The sequence below is a fragment of the Solanum stenotomum genome, unplaced genomic scaffold (genome assembly GCF_019186545.1).
Source record: "Solanum stenotomum isolate F172 unplaced genomic scaffold, ASM1918654v1 scaffold17907, whole genome shotgun sequence".
Taxonomy (NCBI): domain Eukaryota; kingdom Viridiplantae; phylum Streptophyta; class Magnoliopsida; order Solanales; family Solanaceae; genus Solanum; species Solanum stenotomum.
This window is the reverse complement of record NW_026024780.1, coordinates 5,047-29,710: the sequence shown is the minus strand read 5'-3', so window position 1 is coordinate 29,710 and position 24,664 is coordinate 5,047. Positions and strand designations below refer to the sequence as shown.

Below are 24,664 nucleotides of genomic sequence, written 5' to 3'. Positions count from 1 at the left end.
ACATGGTATTTGGGAGTCAATAGGTGGATGGAGGGTAGTTTTGTACCATTTCCAATAGTTTAAGAATATTTTAGGTCTTTTTCCATTTTTTATACTCTGTAATAATTATTGTACAACCAATTTTTTTATTGGTGGGCAAAAAACTAGCAAAAGAAAACTTTGGTGTAGAGGAAGAAGGAGCAAAAACAACAATGGCCGATCCTGTAATTGGTGCTACTGTTAAAGTTGGGCTTGGTAAGCTACTTTCTTTCGCTACTGAGGAGGCCAAAACTTTAAGGAACTACAAGAAAAATCTCCGAATGCTGACAAAATATGCAACCATTATCCAAGCTTTCATTCATGATGCTGAAAGACGACAAATCGAAGATCAGGCTGTGGAAGAATGGCTTAAGATGCTTGAGAGAATTGCTGAAGATGCTGAAAATGTGTTTGAGAAATTCACATATGAATCTCTCCAAGCACAAGTGATGAACAACCGCAACGTCTTTTCTCATACTGCTTTCAAGTACAAAATGTCTCGAAAAATCAAAAAGATCAATAAAGAGTTGAGGGCTATCAATCAGTTAGCCAATGACCTCGGTCTCCGACCACTGACTGTTCTCAAAAACTACCAATCCGAGAAACAAATTCTCTAGTAGTTGCTTTGGATGTTGTTGGTAGAGACAAAAATGTTGCTGAAATAAAGGAGAAGATGTTGAACATGAGAAAGGATGCTGTTCTGTGTTCCCATAGTGGGTATGGCGGGTTTAGGGAAAACTACTCTGGCAAAGAGAATTTTCGATGACCAACACATCAAGTAGCACTTCGAAAAGAGTGTTTGGTTGTGCCTACCTGAAATGGCAGAAACTAAGAGCTTTCTTGCAATGATCCTCGAACATTTGACAAAGAGAAAAGTCGAGGTCCAGAGCAGAGATATAATAGTCAAGATGCTCCGAGATGAACTGAAAGGAAGAAAGTACTTGCTTGTCCTGGATGATCTGTGGCATGTGGACCCATTATTGTGGCATGAGTTCTTGAACACCTTGAGAGGAATAAATACATCCCGAGGAAACTTCATTCTCGTGACAACTCGTATGGAACTGGTGGCATCCACAGTAGCAACAATAGGTCCTCATATGTTGGAAAAATTAGCAGAAGATCATTGTTGGTCCATTTTCAGACAAAGTGCATTTGTTGTTGGGGAAGTTCCGGAGGAAATGCTGAGCATGAAGAACAAGATTGTTGAAATGTGTCAAGGTCTACCGTTGGCTGCAAATGTATTGGGAGGCCTCTTAGGCAACAAGGATAAACATGAATGGCAGGCAATTCTTGATGGCAACCCCCTTGTTGCAGGGGAAAATAGCATAATGAAGATCCTAAAACTAAGCTATGATTATCTACCATCTCCACATCTGAAAAAATGTTTTGGCTACTTTGCAATGTTTCCAAAAGATTTTGAGTTTGAGAAGGAGCAACTAATCCAACTCTGGATGGCAGAAGGGTTTCTTTGTCCAAGTCAAGAGATCCCTGTGATGGAAGACGTAGGGAACAAGTTTTCTCAACATTTGTTGAAATATTCCTTGCTGCAAGATTTTGAGCTAGATGAGCACAACAATATAACACACTGTAAGATGCATGATCTTGTGCATGATTTGGCTGGAGATACATTAAAATCTAAACTATTGGATACGAAAAGTGTTGGAGGTGAAAATCTTTCTCAAGCTCGATACTTTGGATGGGACTCACCAAGTGATCAAATGGATATGATTATTGAGCCAGGACGTTTATGCACATTGTTCTGGAAAAGCAATATATCTGATGATATGCTATTGAGCTTTCAGTTCTTGAGAGTTTTAAATTTTTCCGGATCAGGCATCAAGGAGTTGTCAGCCAAAATCAGCAAGCTAATATACTTGAGATATCTTGATCTCTCGAACACTTGGATCGAAGACTTTCCCAACTCCATTAGCAAGCTCTACAATTTGCAAACATTTAGAGTCAATGACTGTTCTTCACTCAGGAAGCTTCCAGGAGAAATGGCAAGTATGGTAAGTTTGAGACACATATATTACCAATCAGAAATTCATGACCAGTTTCAGATGCCACTTAATATGGGGCAATTGACCAGTCTTCAGATGCTACAGTTTTTCTACGTAGGTTTAGAGAAAGGTCGTCGAATTGAAGAATTAGGTCGTTTGAAAAACCTTAGAGGTGAACTGACGATCAAATGTCTCCAATTAGTCGGAAATAAAGAAGACGCTCAAACAGCATATATAAAGGAGAAACCAAATATCTACAAGATGGCATATTTATGGTCCCATGATGAATCAGAAGGCTGTGAGATCAATGATGAGCATGTGTTGGATGGTCTTCAACCGCATCCTAACTTGAAAACCTTATCAGTAGTGGACTATTTAGGGACTAAATTTCTTTCATCGTTCAGTGAAGAGTTGCTACCAAATTCGGTCAAGTTGAAATTAAGTGGTTGCAAAAGGTGCAAAGAAATCCCATCCCTTGGCCAACTGATATTCCTTCGGCATCTTGAGCTGGTAGGATTCCATGAGTTGGAATGCATTGGACCTGATTTATATGGTGTTGAGATTAGCAATATTGGTTTAAGCNGTCAAGTTGAAATTAAGTGGTTGCAAAAGGTGCAAAGAAATCCCATCCCTTGGCCAACTGATATTCCTTCGGCATCTTGAGCTGGTAGGATTCCATGAGTTGGAAAGCATTGGACCTGATTTATATGGTGTTGAGATTAGCAATATTGGATTAAGCAGCATTATCCAAGTGTTCCCGTCATTGAAAGAACTAGTATTGAAGTATATGCGTAGCCTTATTGAGTGGAAGGGAGATGAAGTTGGAGTAAGAATGTTTCCTAGGCTTGAGAAGTTGAGGATTAAAGAGTGTCCACTGTTAAAAAGTACTCCAAGTCAATTTGAAATCCTGTGTGAATTAAGTATTGAAGGAGTTGACAGTGAAATGCCATTGTTGAACCTGTGCAGCAACTTGACATCTCTTGTGCATCTTGATGTTTGTAACGTGAAAGAGCTCACTTGTCTTCCAGATGAGATTCTACGCAACAACGTTTCTCTTCAATACCTATCAGTCTCATACTGCGGAGAGTTTCGTGAATTTCCACAAAGCTTGTACAATCTCCATTCTCTTAAGAGATTAATGATTGCCAACTGCACCAATTTCAGTTCTTTTCCTGTTCCCAGTGGAGATAACTATTTGACTTCCCTCCAATTATTTAAGTTATGGTTTTGTGATGGATTCATCAGTTTACCAAGTGGAATGCTAGATCAATGCCGGTCTCTAAAGTTTTTGAATGTCAGCAACTGTAACAGCTTAGTTTCCTTGCCTTTACATGTGTGTGAAATGCCTTTACTTTCGTATTTGAAAATATCACTTTGTCCCAAATTGAATAGTGTTCCCGCAGGGGGACTTCACTGTCTCACTGGGTTAAGGATATTGGACATTGGTCCTTTCTCAGACATGCTGGATTTTGAGGCATTCCAATTGATTTTTAATGGCATTCAGCAGCTGTTGTCCCTTTGTGTATTGATTGTGTACGGACATTTGCACTGGAATTCTCTGCCCTGTCAGCTCATGCAACTCTCTGCCCTAATAGAGATCCATATATATGATTTTGGAATCGAGGCTCTTCCTCATATACTTGATAGCCTTACTTCTCTTGAAGCATTACATCTAGAGGGGTGCAAACGGCTACAACATCTGGACTTCTCAGATGCCATGCCTAAATTACGGTATCTGCAGATCTGTGATTGTTCATTGTTAGAAGCTCTGTCGGATTCGCTTGGCAACCTTGTTTCGTTGGAAGAGTTAAGATTGGAGAACTGAGAAAAACTAGAGCATTTGCCATCCAGAGATGCCATTCAACGCTTCACCACATTATGGTACCTAAAAATTAAAGGCTGCCCACAGTTAGAACAAAGTTGCACCAATCAGAGTGGCCCAAACTCCCAGTGGTCCAACACTTCCCATATTCCAAAAGTTAAAGTAGGTGGAAGCATAATTCAGTACTTGCGTAAGTCTCTGTTTCTCTTTCACTTTCGTCTTTTTGAATCGATTTCTTATACTTTTTCCTGATATTATTTTGACATTAAAAAATGCAACTTATCAATCAATTGCATCTGTGCTATGGTTTCAGCATCTGCTTGTCCGCTTTGACCAAATTGTTGTTCTTCTAATTATTCAAGTATGGTACATCTTGATAATATTTAATCATGAAATTTATGTTTTTTTTTTCCTTATAGGTTACTAGTTCCAAGGTCATGCTAGAACGTTGCTGTGGTAAATCAAGCCAAATCCCATGAGCGGCAGACAATTACGTGTAAATTTTCATTCAGAATTTATAGGCACTTTGTAATCTACTAGTTTTTATCTTTCTTTTTATTGGGAACCAATTTTTGGAGGTCTATGCTGATGAATACAACATTAATACCTTCCTAAAAAGAAAGTTTAATCATTAAAATTTATGATTTTGCTCATAGGTTACTCGGTTCAAGGTCATGGTAGAATGTCGTTGTGGTATATCAAGTCAAAATCCATGGGCAGCAATCACGTTAGGTATTTTTATTTTAGTTGTTAGAGGAATGCTATAATAAGTTTGTCTAGTTCTTTTTTGCATTGCTTTTCCCTTCTTGAACAGTTTGACTGTTTAACAGGGTTTGTTATGTTTCACAGAGGAACCACCACTTTTATTTTGTTTGAAGAACTGAATCTTCAGCTGTAGACTCATTATGGGATACTTTCATGAGTATTTGGGTACTGAACAACCTTTTTCGGGGAACTGAAGTCTACATATGAAACATGAAAAACTCAAAAGTGTATATGGTGCTCAATGAGAAGCTACATGCGTCTATCCTCCGTCTTTGCATGTATAAGCTGCCTTATCCCTTTTGTCAGAGCTTCATTCTTTATAAATTCAGTGTTTTACTTTCTCACAGTATTAATGTCTGACCTTCCCCTCTCCCAAATGGTACGATATAAGAATCTCAGTATTTGTCATATCTATTCAGGTTCTTTGATGAAGATAATGGAAGTATGGATGGTCTGTGCCACTGAAATCTTGTTAATGCTTATGAGGTATTCATGACTTGCACCTCAAATAATTCTCTCTGATGGATGCAGCTGGGAGGATGTTGTGGTAAAAGGCAAAAGCTGAATGTGCATCTCACTGTCATGCCAACCACGTCTTGTTCTCCTTGGATAAGACAACTGCTCATTCTCTTCAAGTATAGAGAAGCATTAGATTGGCATAACATTTTCTTGTCATAACTGGTAAATGTAGAGAGGGAAAAACTGTCACTCTGCCATGTGAATTTTAGTATTCTATGGTACAAGGTTCCTTTATTATCGGCTTATTGGTGAAACGCTAGAGGTAACAAAACCATTTCTCACAGAAAGACACTTACATAAGCTTTGATGCAAGACAGATTTCCATTTTGGACCGAAATGTGATGACTTCTACTGATAGTAGAGGTTCTTCAGTTTCCATATACTGTGTCTTCAACAGTATTTCCTTTTTCCTGGTTAATTTTCAGGGGACTGATTGAAACATTTTGCTTCAGTGGTGACTGTGGTTGCGTGAAGCTTGAAAGTTCAAGGTAAGTTAGTTATATGTTCATGCTGTAGACAGTAAAACTTTTATGAATATATGACACACTTGTCGTTACTTTCACTTCACAGGATAATTTCTCTGCTCATTAAAACTTCCGCGAATGAAGGACTTCAACAAAGATAGTTGTCACAAATCTTATAGCAAAGAGTGCTCCCATTAGCTCTTAAAATGTCCTAAGCAGTATCTGTTCATCTTAACAGGTTTTGCTTTCTCCTTTTTTTAGTGGTTACTTATAATGATCTGCTTCTCCATTCTTCCAATTAGGAAACGTGTGCCAAACTGACTTTTTACCATTTCCTGTGTTTCAGATTCATGTTTGAAACACTAGCATGTTACTTGTGTTGGATGTGTTTAAGTGTCATCATTGGCAAGGGAAATTGCACTCCGTAAACTCATTTGCATTTGGCTGAATCTGGATTGGAGATATTACTTCCCTGTATGTGGAGATCCCGGAAAAGGGTCACGAGTGATTGTCAATTGAGCTTTTCGCGTATGCTGAAATGAGAGTCCAATGGTCCAGTCGGAACACCCAGCCCACAGCTCCTGAAATTCTAAACTGAATTAACCTGGCAGTGTTGAATAGCATTCAAAGTAGAAAGAGCAACTTATGCCAGTTACTTTGCTACATTTCTCTACCATGGTTGTATTTTGTGTATAGAGCAACTTGTGTCTTGCATTTTTATTTTATTGTTTTGATGTCAGAAATACTTTCAGCAAGACAATATTACATGGTGTTAGGGTTACAACGTAACTTGTTATCCAAATCGACAAATAAAATAATTTTTATAATACTTATTAAGTTTGACTTCAAGTAAGAATATAACTAGTTTAATGAAAATATTAACCAAATTGTTTCCCAATGATCACAATGAAGCACAAAAAGATATGTGTGATTCAATCATTACGGCTCTTTAGGATGTTTTGATATCGTGTATATGAATCATGGTTTGCTCATTTAGTAATTAGATTGCATAATAATTGGAGAAATTTGATGTTTTTCACAACTGGTGGATTTTTCATGTTTACAAGGGAAAAAAATACAATTTAAGAAATCAAAATTGGATGTCCATTTAGTCAGAGCCATTTAGTGATATGCTATCGTCGAGCTCAAAAGTGTAGTGAACTTGTGTTATGTATTAATTGTAACTTCTTTTTTACGTTCCTCTCCTATTTGGGCTATTCCGATGTGTGATTCAACTAAAATGCTTGCCAGCCTAAATGGTTGTTAATCTTTTTCTTTGGCCTACCCTCATCGGTCCGCCCTCCATCATTAGTGTCACACATTTGATATGAGTTTCTTTTTATTTTAAAGAAAATGACTACATCTACATCATGGGTCTTTTTTTAATATATTTTATGGAATAAGACATTATTGTCTTATTCTCAAAGACTAGAATAAAGTTGATGTCGCTTTTAATAAAACAGTCAATAGGACGAAACACTATAATTAATTAATAAAGCACTAATTGATGTTTACCTACCAATACCATTAATTAATAAATTAATAATGCAATAATTCAGAACTCGTCATACAATACACATTCCAGTATGTTTGTGCTCATTACCAACTCTAATTATTGTTTGAACTCCTCACCCATCTCTATGTACTAGACAACACCTTGTGTCATATAGTATTTGGATCAACGTACGACCAATCAGTTAACAATTGATTGATCTATCATTGAGCTATTGAGGAATAATAGGAGATTCGATAAGTTAATATTGAGGTGAGTTCCATTGATTCATAATTTGTGAAATTTTTATCCTCTGAATCTATATACTCCCCCTTCATCAATTGGTGATTGTTTTTCCTTTTAATTTCCTATAATCCCTTCATCTAACACCTGGAAAATACAATGAAGGATACACATACACAAGTCATAAAGTATAAAGCTAACAAATATATTTCGTTCCAATTAGTCTCCTACAGTCAAATTAACGAAAGAAGGAATTAATGAAAAAAAATGAGAAAATCTCTATGCTTATGTTTTGTTGCTTTGTATACGTTAGCCTAGCATGTGGTATTTTAGAATCCTCATTTGAATATTGTATTTGTACAATAGTTAGTTAATTTTACTTTATGCACTTATATATTCTTTTTATTAGGAAAATCTATGTACTTTCTATTGTAAAAATGATGAATTTTTTAGTAAATATCAATAGATTTGAAGGGCATAAAATATGTTATTTGCAATCAAAATTTATATGAAGTATTTTGGGATAAACGTGCAACGCACGTTCCTAGAACTAGTTATTCAATAAAGTGGTGCACTTTTAATCCCAACCCAAATTTCCGTTAGGTTTTTTAACAGACAAAAGGTTCAAAATGTGTCTCCTTATTGAATTTGTGGAAGATAAGGTTAGTGCTAAATTCTTTAGATAAGGTAAGTGATTAGTATGTAATTGCAGGGGAAATGTTTAAGTTTTTCATAGAGTTAAATGGTTAAAAACACACCTCAATCCTGTGTGTTTTCGCGAGTTAGATAATAAAACTATCACAATCTTTGTATTAAACCACACCTAAACTACTAATTGGAAAGTGACCATAGGAAGAAAACATCTCATTTCATCTTGCAGCACTCCATAACTTGATCCATATCACGGGAATGTAACAACTTGGTATCATAGACAGGAGTTATAAGAAAACATCTGATTTCATCTGATTTTCTTGTGTCTAATTTGATGACTTATGAGTAAATCTGAGACGACGACCTTTGATAATGTCTGTGCCACTCAACTATGCTCTATCCAGATGATGTTCTCAAATTTTTCAACAATTTAGTAATTTAAGTGCATATAGCTTAAGGATCAAAAACCTGGTCAGTTACAATTTTTTCTTATTTATGCTCTCAGGTAACTGGAAACAGTCCACTGATTTTATCCGTGAACTAGCAAAAGAAGACTTTGTGAAGGAGCAAAAATAACAATGGCCGATCCAGTAATTGGTGCTACTGTTCAAGTTGTGCTTGAGAAGCTGCTTTCTCTCACTATTGAGGAGGCCAGAACTTTAAGGAACTGCAAGAAAAATCTCAGAATGCTCACAAAATATGTATCCATCATCCAAGCTTTCATTCATGATGCTGAAAGACGACAAGTCGAAGATCAGGCTGTGGAAGAATGGCTCAAGATGCTTGAGAGAATTGCTGAAGATACTGAAAATGTGTTTGACAAATTCACATATGAATCTCTCAAAGCACAAGTGATGAAAAACCCAACCAAACTAATGGAAAAAGTCAGTAGCTTCTTTTCTAATACTGCTTTTAAGTACAGAATGTCTCGAAAAATCAACAACATCAATGAAGAGTTTAGGGCTATCAATCAGTTAGCCAATGACCTCGGTCTCCAATCACTGACTGTTCCTTCTCGCAAAATACTACAAATCAGAGAAACAGATTCCTTAGTAGTTGCTTCAGATGTTGTTGGTAGAGACAAAGATGTTGCTGAAATAAAGGATAAGATGTTGAACATGAGAGAGGAAGTTGTTCTGTGTGCCATTCCCATAGTGGGCATGGGGGGTTTAGGGAAAACTACTATTGCTAAGAGAATTTTCAATGATGAAGAGATCGGAAAGCAATTTGCAAAGAGAGTTTGGTTGTGTCTACCTGAAATGTCAGACACTAAGAGCTTTCTTCAACAGATCCTCCAATCATTGACAGAGCGGAAACTTGAGGTCCAAACCAGGGATATAATAGTCAAGAAACTCCGAGATGAATTAGGAGGAAAAAGATATTTGCTTGTCTTAGATGATTTGTGGCATGTTGACCTTCCAGTGTGGGATGAGTTCATGGACAGCTTGAGAGGAATAAATACTTCCAGAGGAAACTGCATTCTTGTGACGACTCGTATGAAACTGGTGGCATCCACAGTAGCAGCAGTAGGTCCTCATATGTTGGAAAAATTAGCAAAAGATCATTGTTGGTCGATTTTCAAACAAAGAGCATTTGTTGATGGGGAAGTTCCACAGGAAAAACTGAGTGTGGAGAACAGGATTGCTGAAATGTGTCAAGGTCTACCGTTGGCAGCAAGTGTTTTAGGAGGCCTCTTGCGCAACAAGGAGAAGCATGAATGGCAGGCAATTCTTGATGGAAACCCCCTTGTTGTAGGTGAAAATAGCTTAAAGAAAATCCTAAAACTCAGCTATGTTTATCTACCATCTCCATATCTAAAAAAATGTTTTGCTTACTTTGCAATGTTTCCAAAAGATTATAAGTTTGGAAAGGACCAACTAATCCAACTCTGGATGGCAGAAGGGTTTCTTCATCCAAGTCAAGAGATCCCTGTGATGGAAGACGTAGGGAACATGTTTTTTCAACTTTTGTTGCAATATTCCTTGCTGCAAGATGTTGAGCTAGATAAGAACAACAATATAACATGCTGTAAGATGCATGATCTTGTGCATGATTTGGCGAGAGATATATTGAAATCTAAATTATTTGATCCAAAGAGAGTTGGAGGAGAAAATCTTTCTCAAGTCCGATACTTTGGATGGGACTCACCAAGTGATCAAATAGAGAGGATAAATGAGCCAGGACGTTTGTGCACATTGTTTTGGAAAAGAAATCTATCTGAAGATATGTTGTTGAGCTTTCAGTTCTTGAGAGTTTTAAATTTGTCCAGGTCAGACATCAAGGAGTTGTCAGCCTCAATCAGCAAGCTAATATACTTGAGATATCTTGATATCTCCAACACTCGGATCAAAGACTTCCCCAACTCCATTTGCAAGCTCTACAATTTGCAAACATTTATAGTCGATGGCTGTTCTTCACTCAAGAAGCTTCCAGAAGAAATGGCAAATATGATAAGTTTGAGACACATATCTTGCGGCTATTATTACCAATCAGATTCTCAGATGCCACTTAATATGGGGCAATTGACTAGTCTTCAGACGCTACCGTTTTTCTATGTAGGTTCAGAAAAAGGTCGTCGAATAGAAGAATTAGGTCGTTTGAAAAACCTTAGAGGTGAATTGATGATCGGCCGTCTCCAATTAGTCAGAAATAAAGAAGAGGCTCAAACAGCATATTTACAGGAGAATCCAAATATCTACAAGCTGACATATTCATGGTCCCATGATGAATTTAAAGTCTGTTGTTGGAACAATGATGAGCATGTGTTGGATGGCCTTCAACCGCATCCTAACTTGAAAACCTTATCAGTAGTGGGGAACTATTTGGGGACTAAATTTCCTTCATGGTTCAGTGAAGAATTGCTACCAAATTTGGTCAATTTAACATTAAGTGGTTGCAAAAGCAAAGAAATTCCATCACTTGGCCAACTGAAGTTCCTTCGGCATCTTGAGCTGATAGGATTCCGTAAATTGAAATGCATCGAATCTACATTTTATGGTGTTGAGATTAATATTGGATCAAGCAGCAATACCCAAGTGTTCCCGTCATTGAAAGAATTAGAGTTGAATGATATGCGTAGCCTTGTTGAGTGGAAGGGAGATAAAGTTGGAGTAAAGATGTTTCCTGGGCTTGAGAAGTTGACGATTACAAACTGTCCACGGTTAAAAAGTACTCCAAGTCAATTTGAAATCCTGCGTGAATTAAAAATTAAAGAAGTTGATAGTGAAATGCCATTGTTGAACTTGTGCAGCAACTTGACATCTCTTGTGGATCTTGATGTTAGTAATGTGAAAAATCTCACTTGTCTTCCAGATGAGATGCTACGCAACAACGTTTCTCTTCAATACCTGTGTGTCTCAGATTGCAAAGAGTTTCGTGAATTGCCACAAAGCTTCTACAATCTCCATTCTCTTAAGAGCTTAGAGATTACCAGCTGCACCAATTTCAGTTCCTTTCCTGTTCCCAGTGGAGAGAACTATTTGACTTCCCTCCAAAGTTTTGAGTTATCCAATTGTAATGGATTGACCAGTTTACCAAGTGGAATGCTAGAGCATTGTCGGTCTCTGGAAGTTTTTAATGTCTGCAACTGTAACAACTTAGTTTCATTGCCTTTACATGTGTGGGAAATGCCTTCACTTTCCTATTTGGGTTTATCAGATTGTCCCAAATTGATTACTCTACCCACAGGAGGCCTTCACTGTCTCACCAGGTTAAGGATATTGGAAATTGGTCCTTTCTCAGAGATGGTGGATTTTGAGGCATTCCAATTGATTTTTAATGGCATTCAGCAGTTGTTGTCCCTTCATAGATTGACTGTGTGGGGACGTGGGCACTGGGATTCTCTGCCCTATCAGCTTATGCAACTCTCTGCCCTAACAGAGATCAAAATATGCAATTTCGGAATGAAGGCTCTTCCTCATAGATTTGGCAACCTTACTTCTCTTGAAACATTACAAGTAGAGGAGTGCGAGCGGCTACGGCATTTGGACTTCTCAGATTCCATGTCAAAATTACGGCATCTCAGGATATATGCTTGTCCATTGTTAGAAGCTCTGTCAGATGGGCTAGGCAACATTGTTTCTTTGGAACAATTAGTTTTATATAACTGCGAAAAGCTAGAGCATCTGCCATCCAGAGATGCCATGCAACGCCTCACCAAATTACTGTACCTGGAAATTGGACGCTGCCCACAGTTAGAAGAAAGTTGCACCAATCGGAGTAGCCCAAACTCCCAGTGGTCCAACATTTCCCATATTCCAAAAATTTATGTAGACGGGAGGATAATTCAGGATACACGTATGTCTCTGTTTCTCTTTCACTTTCTTAGTCAATTTTTTAAATATTATTTCTTGAAGAATTAATATTTAATCATGAAAATTATGTTTTTACTAGTTCCAAGGTCATGCTAGAACAGTGGTGTGGTAAATCAAGCCAAATCCCATGAGCGGCAGGCAATTTCGTTAGGTAAATTTTCATTTACAATTTATAGGCACTTTGTAATCTACTAATTTCTATCTTTCTTTTTGTTGGGAATCAATTTTCGGAGGTCTGTGCTGATGAATACAACACTACCTTCCAAAAAAAAAGAAGTTTAATTGAGAAAATTTATGTTTCTGCTCATAGGTTACTCGGTACAAGGTCATGGTAGAACATCCTTGTAGTATATCAAGTCAAAATCCACGGGCAGGAATCATATTAGGTATTTTTATTTAGTTGTTAGAGGACTGCTATAACAAGTTTGTCAAGTTCTTTTTCACATTCCTTTTCTCTCATGAAACAATTTTACTATTTTACTGTTTAAAGAGGATTTGTTATGTTTCACAGAGGCTCATGGGGTACAAACGACTACAACATGTGGACTTTTTAGATGTCATGCCCAAATTACGGTATCTAAAGATTCATGATTGTCCATTGTTAGAAGCTCTGTCGGATGGGCTTGACAACCTTGGTTCTTTGAAAGAGTTTAGTTTGCAGAACTGTGAAAAACTAAAGCATCTGTCATCCAGAGAGGCCATGCAACACCTCACCAAATTACTGTAACTGGAAACTGAAGGCTGCCCAGAGTTAGAAGAAGGTTGCACCAATCGGAGTAGCCCAAACTCCCAGTGGTCCAACATTTCCCGTGTTCCAAATATTGAAGTAGATGGGAGGAAAATTCAGAACTTATGTAAGTCTGTTTCTTCTTCTAATTTTTAAATTTTCAAATCTTGATGTGAAAATTTATGTGTTTTTTTTTTTTTAGGTTACTAGTTCCAAGGTCATGCTAGAGCGTTGCTGTGGTAAATTTAGCCTCATCTCATGAGCGGCAGGCAATTAGGTTAGATAAATTTTCATATAGGATTTATAGGCACTTTGTAATCTTCTAAATTTTTTGTCTTCCTTTTTGCTGGGAACATTTTTTTTGGAGGTCTATGCCAGGGGCGGCTCTTGCATACAAAATTTGAGGCATATGCAAATTGGGGGCCTCAAATTCTTACCAAGAATAAATTTTTTGTTAATTTTTTTACATAAAATTATATTATTTTGTTCTCCTTCACCCCATTCAAATAGAAAAAAACAATTATTTTTCTCTATCACTCATATTATTTATCTGTTTGAACTCTTTTTTTTTTCAAATCTTTGATAAGGTAGAGTAATAGTTTGTCAAAAATATGAATCAATAGTCGAAAAATATTGAACAAAGTAAATTACAAATTATTATTTTTATTTCTTCTTAAATTTTCAAGCAATACAACAAACATATTAAAGTAGGATATACCAAGTTATCAACTTCTTGAATCAAATTTTATGATTTTAACTCTTGTTTTTATTTGAAGTTTGTCAACTTATTACTAAGAATTATGTTAACAATTCATATAGTTATGCCCCAGTAAAAGAGTGTTTTCTAATGTTGAATCGATAAAATCTTACCTAAAACTAATAATAATAAAAAAGATATTTGAAGAAACCATCTATAAAGAAATTTTAAGCAAAAATTTAAATCAAAAAAGTTAGAAAAATAATTTTTAAATAAATACATATGAAGTTTATATAGATTTTGGGGCTCTTATTGAAATCTAAAAGTTAGAAAAATAATTTTTAAATGCATATATATGAAGTTTATTTAGATTTTAGGCTTCTAATTGAAATTTCGCTTTAAGCCTCTAATTACTTTGAGCCGCCCCTGGTCTATGCTGATGAATACAACATGAAAATTTATGTTAATGCCCATACATTACTAGGTCCAAGGTCATCGAAGAACTTCATTGTGGTATATCAAGTGAAAATCCATGGGCAGCAATCACGTTAGGTATCTTTATTAGTTGTTAGAGGAATGCTATAACAAGTTTGTCAACTTCATTCCTTTTCTCTCATGATACATTTTTACTGTTTAATCGGGTTTGTTATNNCACCAATCGGAGTAGCTTAAACTCCCAGTGGTCCAACATTTCCCGTGTTCCAAATATTAAAGTAGATGGGAGGAAAATTCAAAACTTATGTAAGTCTGTTTCTTCTTCTAATTTTTAAATTTTCACATCTTGATATGAAAATTTATGTGTTTTTTTTTTAGGTTACTAGTTCCAAGGTCATACTAGAACGTTGTTGTGGTAAATTAAGCCTCATCCCATGAGCGAGCGGCAGGCAATTAGGTTAGATAAATTTTCATATAGGATTTATAGGCACTTTGTAATCTTCTAAATTTTTTGTCTTCCTTTTTGTTGGGAACAAATTTTTGGAGGTCTATGCTGATGAATACAACATGAAAATTTATGTGTATGCTCATACATTACTAGGTCCAAGGTCATGGAAGAACTTCATTGTGGTATATCAAGTCAAAATCCACGGGCAGCAATCACATTAGGTATCTTTATTAGTTGTTAGAGGAATGCTATAACAAGTTTGTCAAGTTGTTATTTATAGGAACTTCATTCCTTTTCTCTCATGATACATTTTTACTGTTTAATCGGGTTTGTTATGTTTCACAGAGGAACCACCACTTTTATTTTGTTTGAAGAACAGAATCTTCAGCTGTAGACTCATTACGAAACAGTTTCATGAGTATTTGGGTACTGAACATCTTTTCGGGGAACTGAAGTCTGCATATGAAACATCAAAAAACTCAAAGCATATAGGGTGCTCAATGTGAAGCTACACACGTCTATCCTCTGTCTTTGCATGAACCTATTGCCCTTTTATTCTCCATGTAAGTTTCTGCAATTTTATTTGATGAATAAAGTCTGATATCTACTTTCATAGGGACTTTGTATTTAACTTTCTATGAAATTGTGACCTGTTAGAATGTAAGCTGTTTTATCCCCCTTTAACTTTCAATGTTTTACTATCTCACGGCATTAATGTCTGAGCCTCCCCTCTCCCATCCGGTACGAAATAAGAAGAATCTTAGTATTTGTCATATCTAGTCAGGTGATATGATGAAGATAATGGAAGTAATGGGTGGTCGGTGCCATTGAAATCTGCTTAATGCTTATGAGGTATTCATGAGCCGGTGACTGTGGTTGTATCTTGCACGAAGCTTGAAAGTTCAAGGTAAGTTAGTTTTTTAGATCAATACTTTTTTCTCCCAAATGCTACTTTTAAATCATCATACTTATCTATGGAACAATGTCAAGTCCCATATACGGTAGAAATCTATATAAGTTTCTTAATAGACTCATAAATAAAATCTTTATTTTCATGCTTCAGACAATAGAAACTTTATGGATATATGACACACTTCTTGTTACTTTCACTTCACAGGATAATTTCTCCGTTGATATTAACTTTTGCGATTGAAGTTCTTCAACAAAGATAGTTGTCATGAATCTTATAGTTCTCATTGGCTCTTAAAATGTCCTTAGCAATATCTGTTCATCTTGATAGGTCTTGCTTTCACCTAAAATCTCCTTATTTTTAGTGGTTAATTGTAATGATCTGCTTAACGTGTTCCAAAACTGACTTTTTACCATTTCCCATGTTTCAGATTCATGTTTGAAACACCACAAAGGACCCTGTCTAAATGTTACTTGTGTTAGATGTGTTTCAGTGTCATCGTTGGCAAGGGAAATTACATTCCGTAAACTCATTTGCATTTGGCAGAAAGTGAATTGGAGATATTACTTCACTGTATGTGGAACATCCCTTAAAAGGGTCCGTAAAGGATTCATGAATGATTAAGTTTGTTCCATATGAATCATGATAATCAGTTGAGCTTTTCGTGTATGTTGAATTAATCATTAAAGGTCACAGACATGAATAAGATTTGAGAAAATGCAGTCAAGGAAATGAAGCTTTTACTCATGTTAGATTTAAGCAGTATATCTTATGAAAGATTGAGTATTACTTATTAGTCTTTTCCACTGTATCACAAAGAAAAGAGGGGTTAAGTGATCGAATAATCATTTTAAATAATTAATGATAATTATATTATTTTAAATAAAAAATTTGATCCAATAAATATTTTATCTAAGTTTCTCAAAAAAAAAAAAAAAAGAGTCCAGTGGAATACTTATCTTTGATAGAATGAGGCACATAAGCCTTTTCCCTCCCCCCTCCCTCCATAAGACGGAAATCCAGCCAAACTTTGTCAAAATTGTGTATTATTGTGGGAAAACAGAACTGAAAAATAGTATTTTCTCTGTCCTTGAATTATAAATTATCGTGTTTTATAATATTTTTGAAATAACGTAAAGATGTCATGTCTAAATTTATAGTTAAAATTAAAATATTTGATTCTCAAAATTCAAACGTTATTGAGAAAGAGGGAGTACTAAGAAAAACATGTCCACAGAACAATGTGTTTGACTCTTTTAAATAAGTACTATTCCTTCATGGGATTTCTTTTTTAAAGTTGGAACTTAATATCTCTAATTAAGAATAGATAAATGTGAAAAGATATAAATTTCCCTTTGAACTTATCCCAAAAAATCAGTTACACACTTAAACTATCATAGTGATCTATTACACACATATACTATTCAAAAGTGAATTTTTTACCCTCTAAAACTGATGTGGCAACAAAATAAAACAAAAATAAAAAATAGGCTCGTCAGTTTGAAATTAAAGTAAAAAAAAAAAGTTAGAATCCTCTTTTCCACCCTCACACACCCCCACACATCTTCTTCAAACCGCACTCATTGTCCTCTTCTTCTTCATTCTTTATTTTCATCACACTTCTTTATTTTTTATCACAATCTTAAAGCACAATTTTTTTTATTCGCAATTAGGTTAATTCCCATAAAATTTGTTAGTGAATAATTGTATTTTATCTAGAAAAAAATTGATTGATTGTTTCTATCTTTTTCATTCTTTTTTGACTTTGTTAAAGAATTTTTGGTTGTTAATCAATTTTTCGTTTTGGTGGTAATAGCAGTTTTATGGGTTTGGTGGTGATGGGTGGCGGGTGACAAACATTAAAAGAAGTAATTGAAGGTGGTGAAGAAGAAAAAATCGATATTGATAATGGTGGTGGTGATATTTGGTATTGGGTGACAAAGAAGAAGAAGAATTGAAGGTGATATAGTGATGGTGAAGAACAAAATCAATAGTGAGGGTGGGGGCCGGATATGATTTTCCGGTGAAATGAGAATTGAAAATGGGTGGGATTAGTGATGAAGAATATATAATTATTAGAGAATTAAAACAATTAATTAGGGATTAGATAGAGTAAAATATAGTTAACAAAAGAAAAGTTAATTAATAAAGAAAAGAAAATAAAAAATTATAATTTATGACATAACGATGGCGTAGCGCTGATGTGACAGCGAGTGTAATACACCACATAATGTGAGTGTTGTTACACGTCTCAGGGTGGTAATAAATTCACTTTTGAGTAGTTAAGGTGTGTAGTAGGTCATCATGATAGTTTAAGCCTGTAACTGACTTTTCGAGACAAATTTAGGAGAAAATCTATGTCTTTTCCCTAGATAAATTTCAATATTTTATTACACTCTTACTCTTAAGTAGGAGTGTCAATAAAAAGAATTTACTAAATTTAGACAAGTCATTGAATAATAAATGAGCGGGACATTAACTAAATATTTCTTTAATTAAGATGAGTTAAACAATTAGCCTTAGTCCACCTCTGATGTAGATCAAAGTGACACTACTTCAAGGAGGCCTTTCACAAGGAGTCAAGTAAGGATCTTCAAGCATTGCAAGCTTTATGGATGAAGATGGAACATTTGGAAGGCACCAACATGGAAGACTTAAAGATATTTAATATATTAAGTGCCCTACCATTTTAATTACCTTGTAATTTTAATGAAGGGCAATTGAGTCTTTCTTCACTATTTTAGTTTTAGTATAAATAGTAGATATTAGGGTTTCATAAGGAGTTTTTGACATGTTATGCCTCTTGTGAGAGTTTGGAAGCCCTTTGTTGAACTTCAACATTTTATCCTAGAATTTGCAAGTAAGATTATTACTTTCTTGAGGATTCTAATAGATTAGGTGCTTTTATTTCCCAATTAAGTGGTGTTGTTGGTTAGTTTCACCATTACATCTCTTAGTTGTTTGAATTTAATTGTGTCTATCTCTTTTATCTAGCTTTTTCTATTTCTATTTTATTTTTATCTTCTTGTTTCACATCAACCTCGCATTAAACTCTTTCCAACTTTTTATGTTTGTTTGTTTTCTTAGTTATTGTCTAATTATGAAATAAAAGTATAAAATCAGTTTAATTTGTTTTATCACGACTATCCATAACATATGAAGTAAATACAATAAAAATTAAAAAATCAATAATATTTCTCATGTATTAATTTGGGTACCATATTTCAATAATGTTTTGACTAAGCACATTTAACAAAATGAAATAGTAAAAAAGACTTATTTATAATATATAAGATGTTATAGCAGTAAAAAACTCTCTATAAATGTTAGGAGTGGTAGAAAATATTTAATTTATTATGAGATGTTTTTACTTTTTTCAAACAAAATATCATAGAAATTTTACTATTTAATATTTAATAAATTAGACTAAGCGTTGTTAAATTTAAATTAGTATATGTACCCATGCGATGCACAGATAATATTAAAATATTAGTTTAAATCATTTTAGATTGTAATATTTTATCTGAGCATATTAAACATATTACTCCATTTTAAAAGTCCAATTAGTGTATTGTTCCTTAATTAAATCTACTCCCCCCCCCCCCCCCCCCCCCTCCNACCCCCTCCCTCCTTACCCGGCTTCCCCTTCCCTTTTTCCATCCCATAATAAATTCTATATGAACATAGATAATAAATCATATGATTATCAAATAATTTTTATGTTTCATATATATATTTCTTTATTACATTATTTGTCGTTTAAAATTATCAGTATTGATTTTTATTAACTTATCATTTGACTTAATATAATTATCAAACGCTCTTCTTGTAGATATAACACAAATATATTTATTTATTTTTACTTGTGAGTTTTAAATTTTATTGTTCACATTTCTTTAATTTAATATTTATGGATAATAACATGTATTTTATTATCTAACTAATTTATTATATTCTCAAAAGTAGTTCAAAATATACTCTTGTTCACTAGCTCGATGAAGGATCTAAGATGTATTGTTCATTTGCTCTAACAACATGATTTCTAATCTCAGGGTGCTGGAACATACATGTTTCAAATCGATGATGAGCATGTTATCGATGCCACAAGGGCTGGAATCATTGCACATTTAATCAACCGTTTTTGTGAAGTACGTACAATCTTTCTTTACGTACTTCCCTTTTCCTTTGATGATTTTATTCTCTTGGGGTAATTTGGTAATGTTTTCCTTTTGTTGGCTCTAGTGCCGGTAAAATGAGCCCATATTTTAATGGGGTAAGTGAGTGACTTTTTACATGGTTAAAATATGGGTTGATACCCATATTCAACCCATAAAATATGGGTAAAATATGGATTAGTCAAATTGGTTAAGCTTCTAACTTTTATTCACTCAAAATTCATGATATTACTAAAAAAAATTGTAATTTCTTTTCCTTTTTATGTTTTTCTATAGAACTAATTATTTTTCTCTATAATTGAAAATGTGAAGTCTTTGGTCATCCAAAAATATATATTTTAAATGTACATTTCTTTTGTTAATTATAATTATATTTGTTTAATTTTATATTGGATAATAAATAATAGTGTAAAATAAGCAAATCATGTATTAGTATTGACATTGCTTAAGCCTTAAAGTGCATTAAGCATGATTTAGTCCTAAAATGCAACTATTCATTTACTTTGAAATTAAAAATATTTTCCCCTTGTTATTACATAAATTTATTTTATATTGAAAAGTTAGGATTTTTTATTTTTTTTTGCTTTTATGATACAATAAAACTAAATGAAGCATTTTCAACATTTTTTAGCTAAAAAAATATTAAAATATTTTCTCCATGTTGAATTCTTAAGTAGAGCACTATTTACTCATGAAAATATGGATAAACTAGTATTTTACCCAATCCATTTGTTACCCATATCAAATATGGGCGGGTTGAATTATTACCCATTTTATGTTGACCCATTTTCAACCCGCCCAAATTTGACCCAACACGCCCATTTGCCACCACTAGACTTGGTTCTTAACTGCATTTTTTCAACAAATAACTTCACTATGTTAATGCAATAGGTCTCAAAGAGTTGAAATATGCAACAATATAGATTAGGAGGGTAATCAAATTTAACTCTTTGAGATTAACCCTCATACTATAATTGTATTTGGAGTGTTAGTAATAGGAATGGGAGTAGATTAAATAGCTTAACGGTTCTAAACTGCCCATTATCTGTCAACTACTAATTGGAAAGAGTCTGTCATTCATTAGAAATAAAAAAAAAACACAACCACCACCCAAAATATATTTATTTAAAGAATGATTAGCTGTTAATCCACAAAAGCTATTCTTTATTCAAATTATTGTGTATGAATTGTTCTCTTTCTTTTAGTGGTGGGCAAACAACTAGAAAAAGAAGACTTCTGCAAGAACTTTGAGAAGACTTTGGTGTAGAAGAAGAAGAAGACTTTGTGAAGGAGCATCACAACGATGACCGATCCTGTAATTGGTGCTACAGTTCAAGTTGTGCTTGAGAAGCTGCTTTCTCTCACTATCGAGGAGGCCAAAAGTTTAATGAACTGTAAGAAAAATCTCAGAATGCTGTCTAAATATGTATCCATGATCCTAGCTTTCATTCATGATGCTGAAAGTCGACAAGTCAATGATCACACTGTGGAAGAATGGCTCAAGATGCTTGAGAGAGTTGCTGAAGATGCTGAAAATGTGTTTGACGAATTCAGATATGAATCTCTCAAAGCACAAGTGATGAACATCCGAACCAAACTAATGGAAAAGGTCAGCAACTTCTTTTCTCATACTGCTTTTAAGTACAAAATGTCTCGAAAAATCAACCACATCAATGAAGAGTTGAGGGCTATCAATCAGTTAGCCAATGACCTCGGTCTCCAATCACTGATGGTTCCTTCTTGGAAAATACTTCCAATTCGAGAAACAGATTCCGTGGTTGTTGCTTCGGATGTTGTTGGTAGAGACAAAGATGTTGCTGAAATAAAGGAGAAGATTGTGAACATGAGAAAGGATGCTGTTCTGTGCACCATTCCCATAGTGGGTATGGGGGGTTTAGGGAAAACAACTGTGGCTAAGAGAATTTTCAATGATGAACACATCAAGCAGCAGTTCGAAAAGAGAGTTTGGTTGTGCCTACCTGAAATGTCAGAAACTAAGAGCTTTCTTGAACTGATCCTCGAATCATTGACACAGAGGAAAGTTGAGGTCCAGAGCAGAGATATAATAGTCAAGACACTACAAGATGAATTAGGAGGAAAAAAGTATTTGCTGGTCCTGGATGATTTGTGGCATGTTGACTCTACATTGTGGCACGATTTCATGGACACCTTGAGGGGAATAAATACATCTAGAGGAAACTGCATTCTCGTGACTACTCGTATGAAGCAGGTGGCATCCATAGTAGCAGCAGATCTTCATATGTTGGGGAAATTAACAGACGATCATTGTTGGTCCATTTTCAAACATAAAGCATTTGTTGATGGGGAAGTTCCAAAAGAAATGGTGAACATGGAAAACAGGATTGTTGAAATATGTCAAGGCCTACCGTTGGCTGCAAGTGTATTGGGCGGCCTCTTACAATATAAGGAAAAACATGAATGGCAAGCAATTCTTGATGGCAACCCCCTTGTTGCAGGTGAAGATGATAACGGGGAAAATAGCTTAAAGAAAATCTTAAAACTCAGCTATGATTATCTACCATCTCCACATCTAAAGAAATGTTTTGCTTACTTTGCTATGTTTCCAAAAGATTTTGAGTTTGAAAAGGACCAACTTATCCAACTCTGGATGGCAGAAGGGTTTCTCCGTCCATCTCAAGAGACCACTGTGATGGAAGATATTGGGAACAAGTCTTTTCAACTTTTGTTGCAAAATTCCTTGCTGCAAGATGTTAAGCTAGATGAGCTCAACAATATAACACACTCTAAGATGCATGATCTTGTGCATGATTTGGCTGGAGATATTTTAAAGTCTAAACTATTTGATCAAAAAACTGTCGGAGGAGAAAATCTTTCTCAAGTGCGATACTTTGGATGGAACTCACCAAGTGATCAAATAGATAAGATAAATGAGCTAGGACGTTTGTGCACATTGTTCTTGAAAAGAAATATATCTGATGATATGCTGTTGAGCTTTCAGTTCTTGAGGGTTTTAAATCTGTCCAGGTCAGGCATCAAGGAGTTGTCAGCCAATATCGGCAAGCTAATATACTTGAGATATCTTGATCTCTCCAACACCGTGATAAAAACCTTGCCCAACTCCATTTGCAAGCTCTACAATTTGCAAACATTTAGAGTCAATAACTGTTCTTCACTCAGGAAGCTTCCAGAAGAAATGGCAAATATGATAAGTTTGAGACACATCTATTGCAACTATCATTACCAATCAGCTTTTAGTTTTGGGGGTTGGAGATCAAGGTATATAGGTAATGATCAGTTTCAGATGCCACCTAATATGGGGCAATTGACTAGTCTTCAAACGCTACAGTTTTTCTACGTAGGTTCAGAGAAAGGTCGTCAAATAGAAGAATTAGGTTGTTTGAAAAACCTTAGAGGTGAATTGATGATCGGCCGTCTCCAATTAGTCAGAAATAAAGAAGAGGCTCGAACAGCATATTTACATGAGAAACCAAATATCTACAAGCTGGCATATTTGTGGTCCCATGATGAATCAGAAGGCAGTCAGATCAATGATGAGCATGTGTTGGATAGTCTTCAACCGCATCCTAACTTGAAAACCTTGGTAGTGGGGAACTATTTGGGGACTATATTTCCTTCATGGTTCAGTGAAGAATTGCTACCAAATTTGGTCATGTTGAAATTAAGTGGTTGCAAAAGGTGCAAAGAAATTCCATCGCTTGGCCAACTGAAGTTCCTTCGGCATCTTGAGCTGATAGGTTTTCTTGAATTGGAATGCATCGAACCTACATTTTATGGTGTTGAGATTAATGATAATGGATCACACAGCAATAATGGCAATTTTTTAGTGTTCCCGTCATTGAAAGAACTAGTATTGAAGAATATGTGTAGCCTTATTGAGTGGAAGGGAGATGAAGTTGGAGTAAGAATGTTTCCTGGGCTTGAGAAGTTGAGCATTAGTAACTGTCCATTGTTAAAAAGTACTCCAAGTCAATTTGAAATCCTCCGTGAATTAAGAATTGAAGGAGTTGACAGTGAAATGCCATTGTTGAACTTGTGCAGCAACTTAACGTCTCTTGTGGATCTTTTTGTCGATAACATGAAAGAGCTCACTTGTTTACCCAATGAGATGCTACTCAACAACGTTTCTCTTCAACACCTATGGGTCTCATACTGCGGAAAGTTTCATGAATTGCCACAAAGCTTGTACAATCTCCATTCTCTTAAGAGATTACAAATATCCGTCTGCGCCAATTTCAGGTCTTTTCCTGTTCCCAGTGGAGAGAATTATTTGACTTCCCTCCAATGTCTTCGGTTATTCATTTGTAATAGATTGACCAGTTTACCAAGTGGAATGCTAGAGCATTGCCGGTCTCTACGGACTTTGAAGGTCAGCCACTGTAACAACTTAGTTTCCTTGCCTTTACATGTGTGGGAAATGCCTTCAATTTCAGATTTGGATATATCAGAATGTCCCAAATTGATTACTGTACCCGCAGGGGGTCTTCACTGCCTCACCGGATTAGGGTCATTGTGTATTGGTCCTTTCTCAGAGACTGTGGATTTTGAGGCATTCCAATTGATCTTTAATGGTACTCAGCAGCTATTGTCCCTTCGTAGTTTGTGGGTGTGGGGACACTTGCACTGGGATTTTCTGCCTTATCAGCTTATGCAACTCTCTGACCTAACACATATCTATATATATGATTTCGGTATCGAGGCTCTTCCGCATAATATTTGCAATCTTACTTCTCTTGAAACATTACAACTATGGAGATGCAAACGGCTACAACATGTGGACTTCTCAGATGCCATGCCCAAATTACGGTATCTGGAGATCCGTGATTGTCCATTGTTGGAAACTCTATCGGATGGGCTCGGCAACCTTGGTTCTTTGGAACAGTTAAGTTTGCAGAACTGCAAAAAACTAGAGCGTCTGCCATCCAGAGATGCCATGCGACACCTCACCAAATTAAGGATCCTGCGAATTGAAGGCTGCCCACAAT

At 35.4% G+C, this 24,664-nt stretch overlaps 3 protein-coding genes and 1 long non-coding RNA gene across 4 annotated transcripts; all 4 read left to right on the top strand.

Moving 5' to 3' along the window:
• Nucleotides 1–836: 836 nt before the first annotated feature.
• LOC125850580 (putative disease resistance protein RGA3) lies at nt 837–2,681 on the top strand. The gene has a single exon (XM_049530453.1). It carries the CDS (start codon nt 837–839, stop codon nt 2,679–2,681), a length of 1,845 nt encoding a protein of 614 aa, XP_049386410.1.
• Nucleotides 2,682–2,805: 124 nt separating this feature from the next.
• Nucleotides 2,806–3,843, top strand: LOC125850579 (disease resistance protein RPV1-like). The gene has a single exon (XM_049530452.1). It carries the CDS (start codon nt 2,806–2,808, stop codon nt 3,841–3,843), a length of 1,038 nt encoding a protein of 345 aa, XP_049386409.1.
• Nucleotides 3,844–5,547: 1,704 nt separating this feature from the next.
• LOC125850584 (uncharacterized) lies at nt 5,548–6,417 on the top strand. Its single transcript, XR_007444826.1, has 2 exons — nt 5,548–5,612; nt 5,695–6,417. It is a non-coding gene; the product is annotated as an uncharacterized LOC125850584 (long non-coding RNA).
• Nucleotides 6,418–7,196: 779 nt separating this feature from the next.
• On the top strand, nt 7,197–22,916 carry LOC125850577 (putative disease resistance protein RGA1). Its single transcript, XM_049530451.1, has 4 exons — nt 7,197–7,353; nt 8,480–10,243; nt 22,686–22,758; nt 22,839–22,916. The coding sequence occupies exons 2-4, from the start codon at nt 8,553–8,555 to the stop codon at nt 22,914–22,916; spliced, it is 1,842 nt and encodes a 613-aa protein (XP_049386408.1). The 5' UTR covers nt 7,197–7,353; nt 8,480–8,552.
• Nucleotides 22,917–24,664: the final 1,748 nt, after the last annotated feature.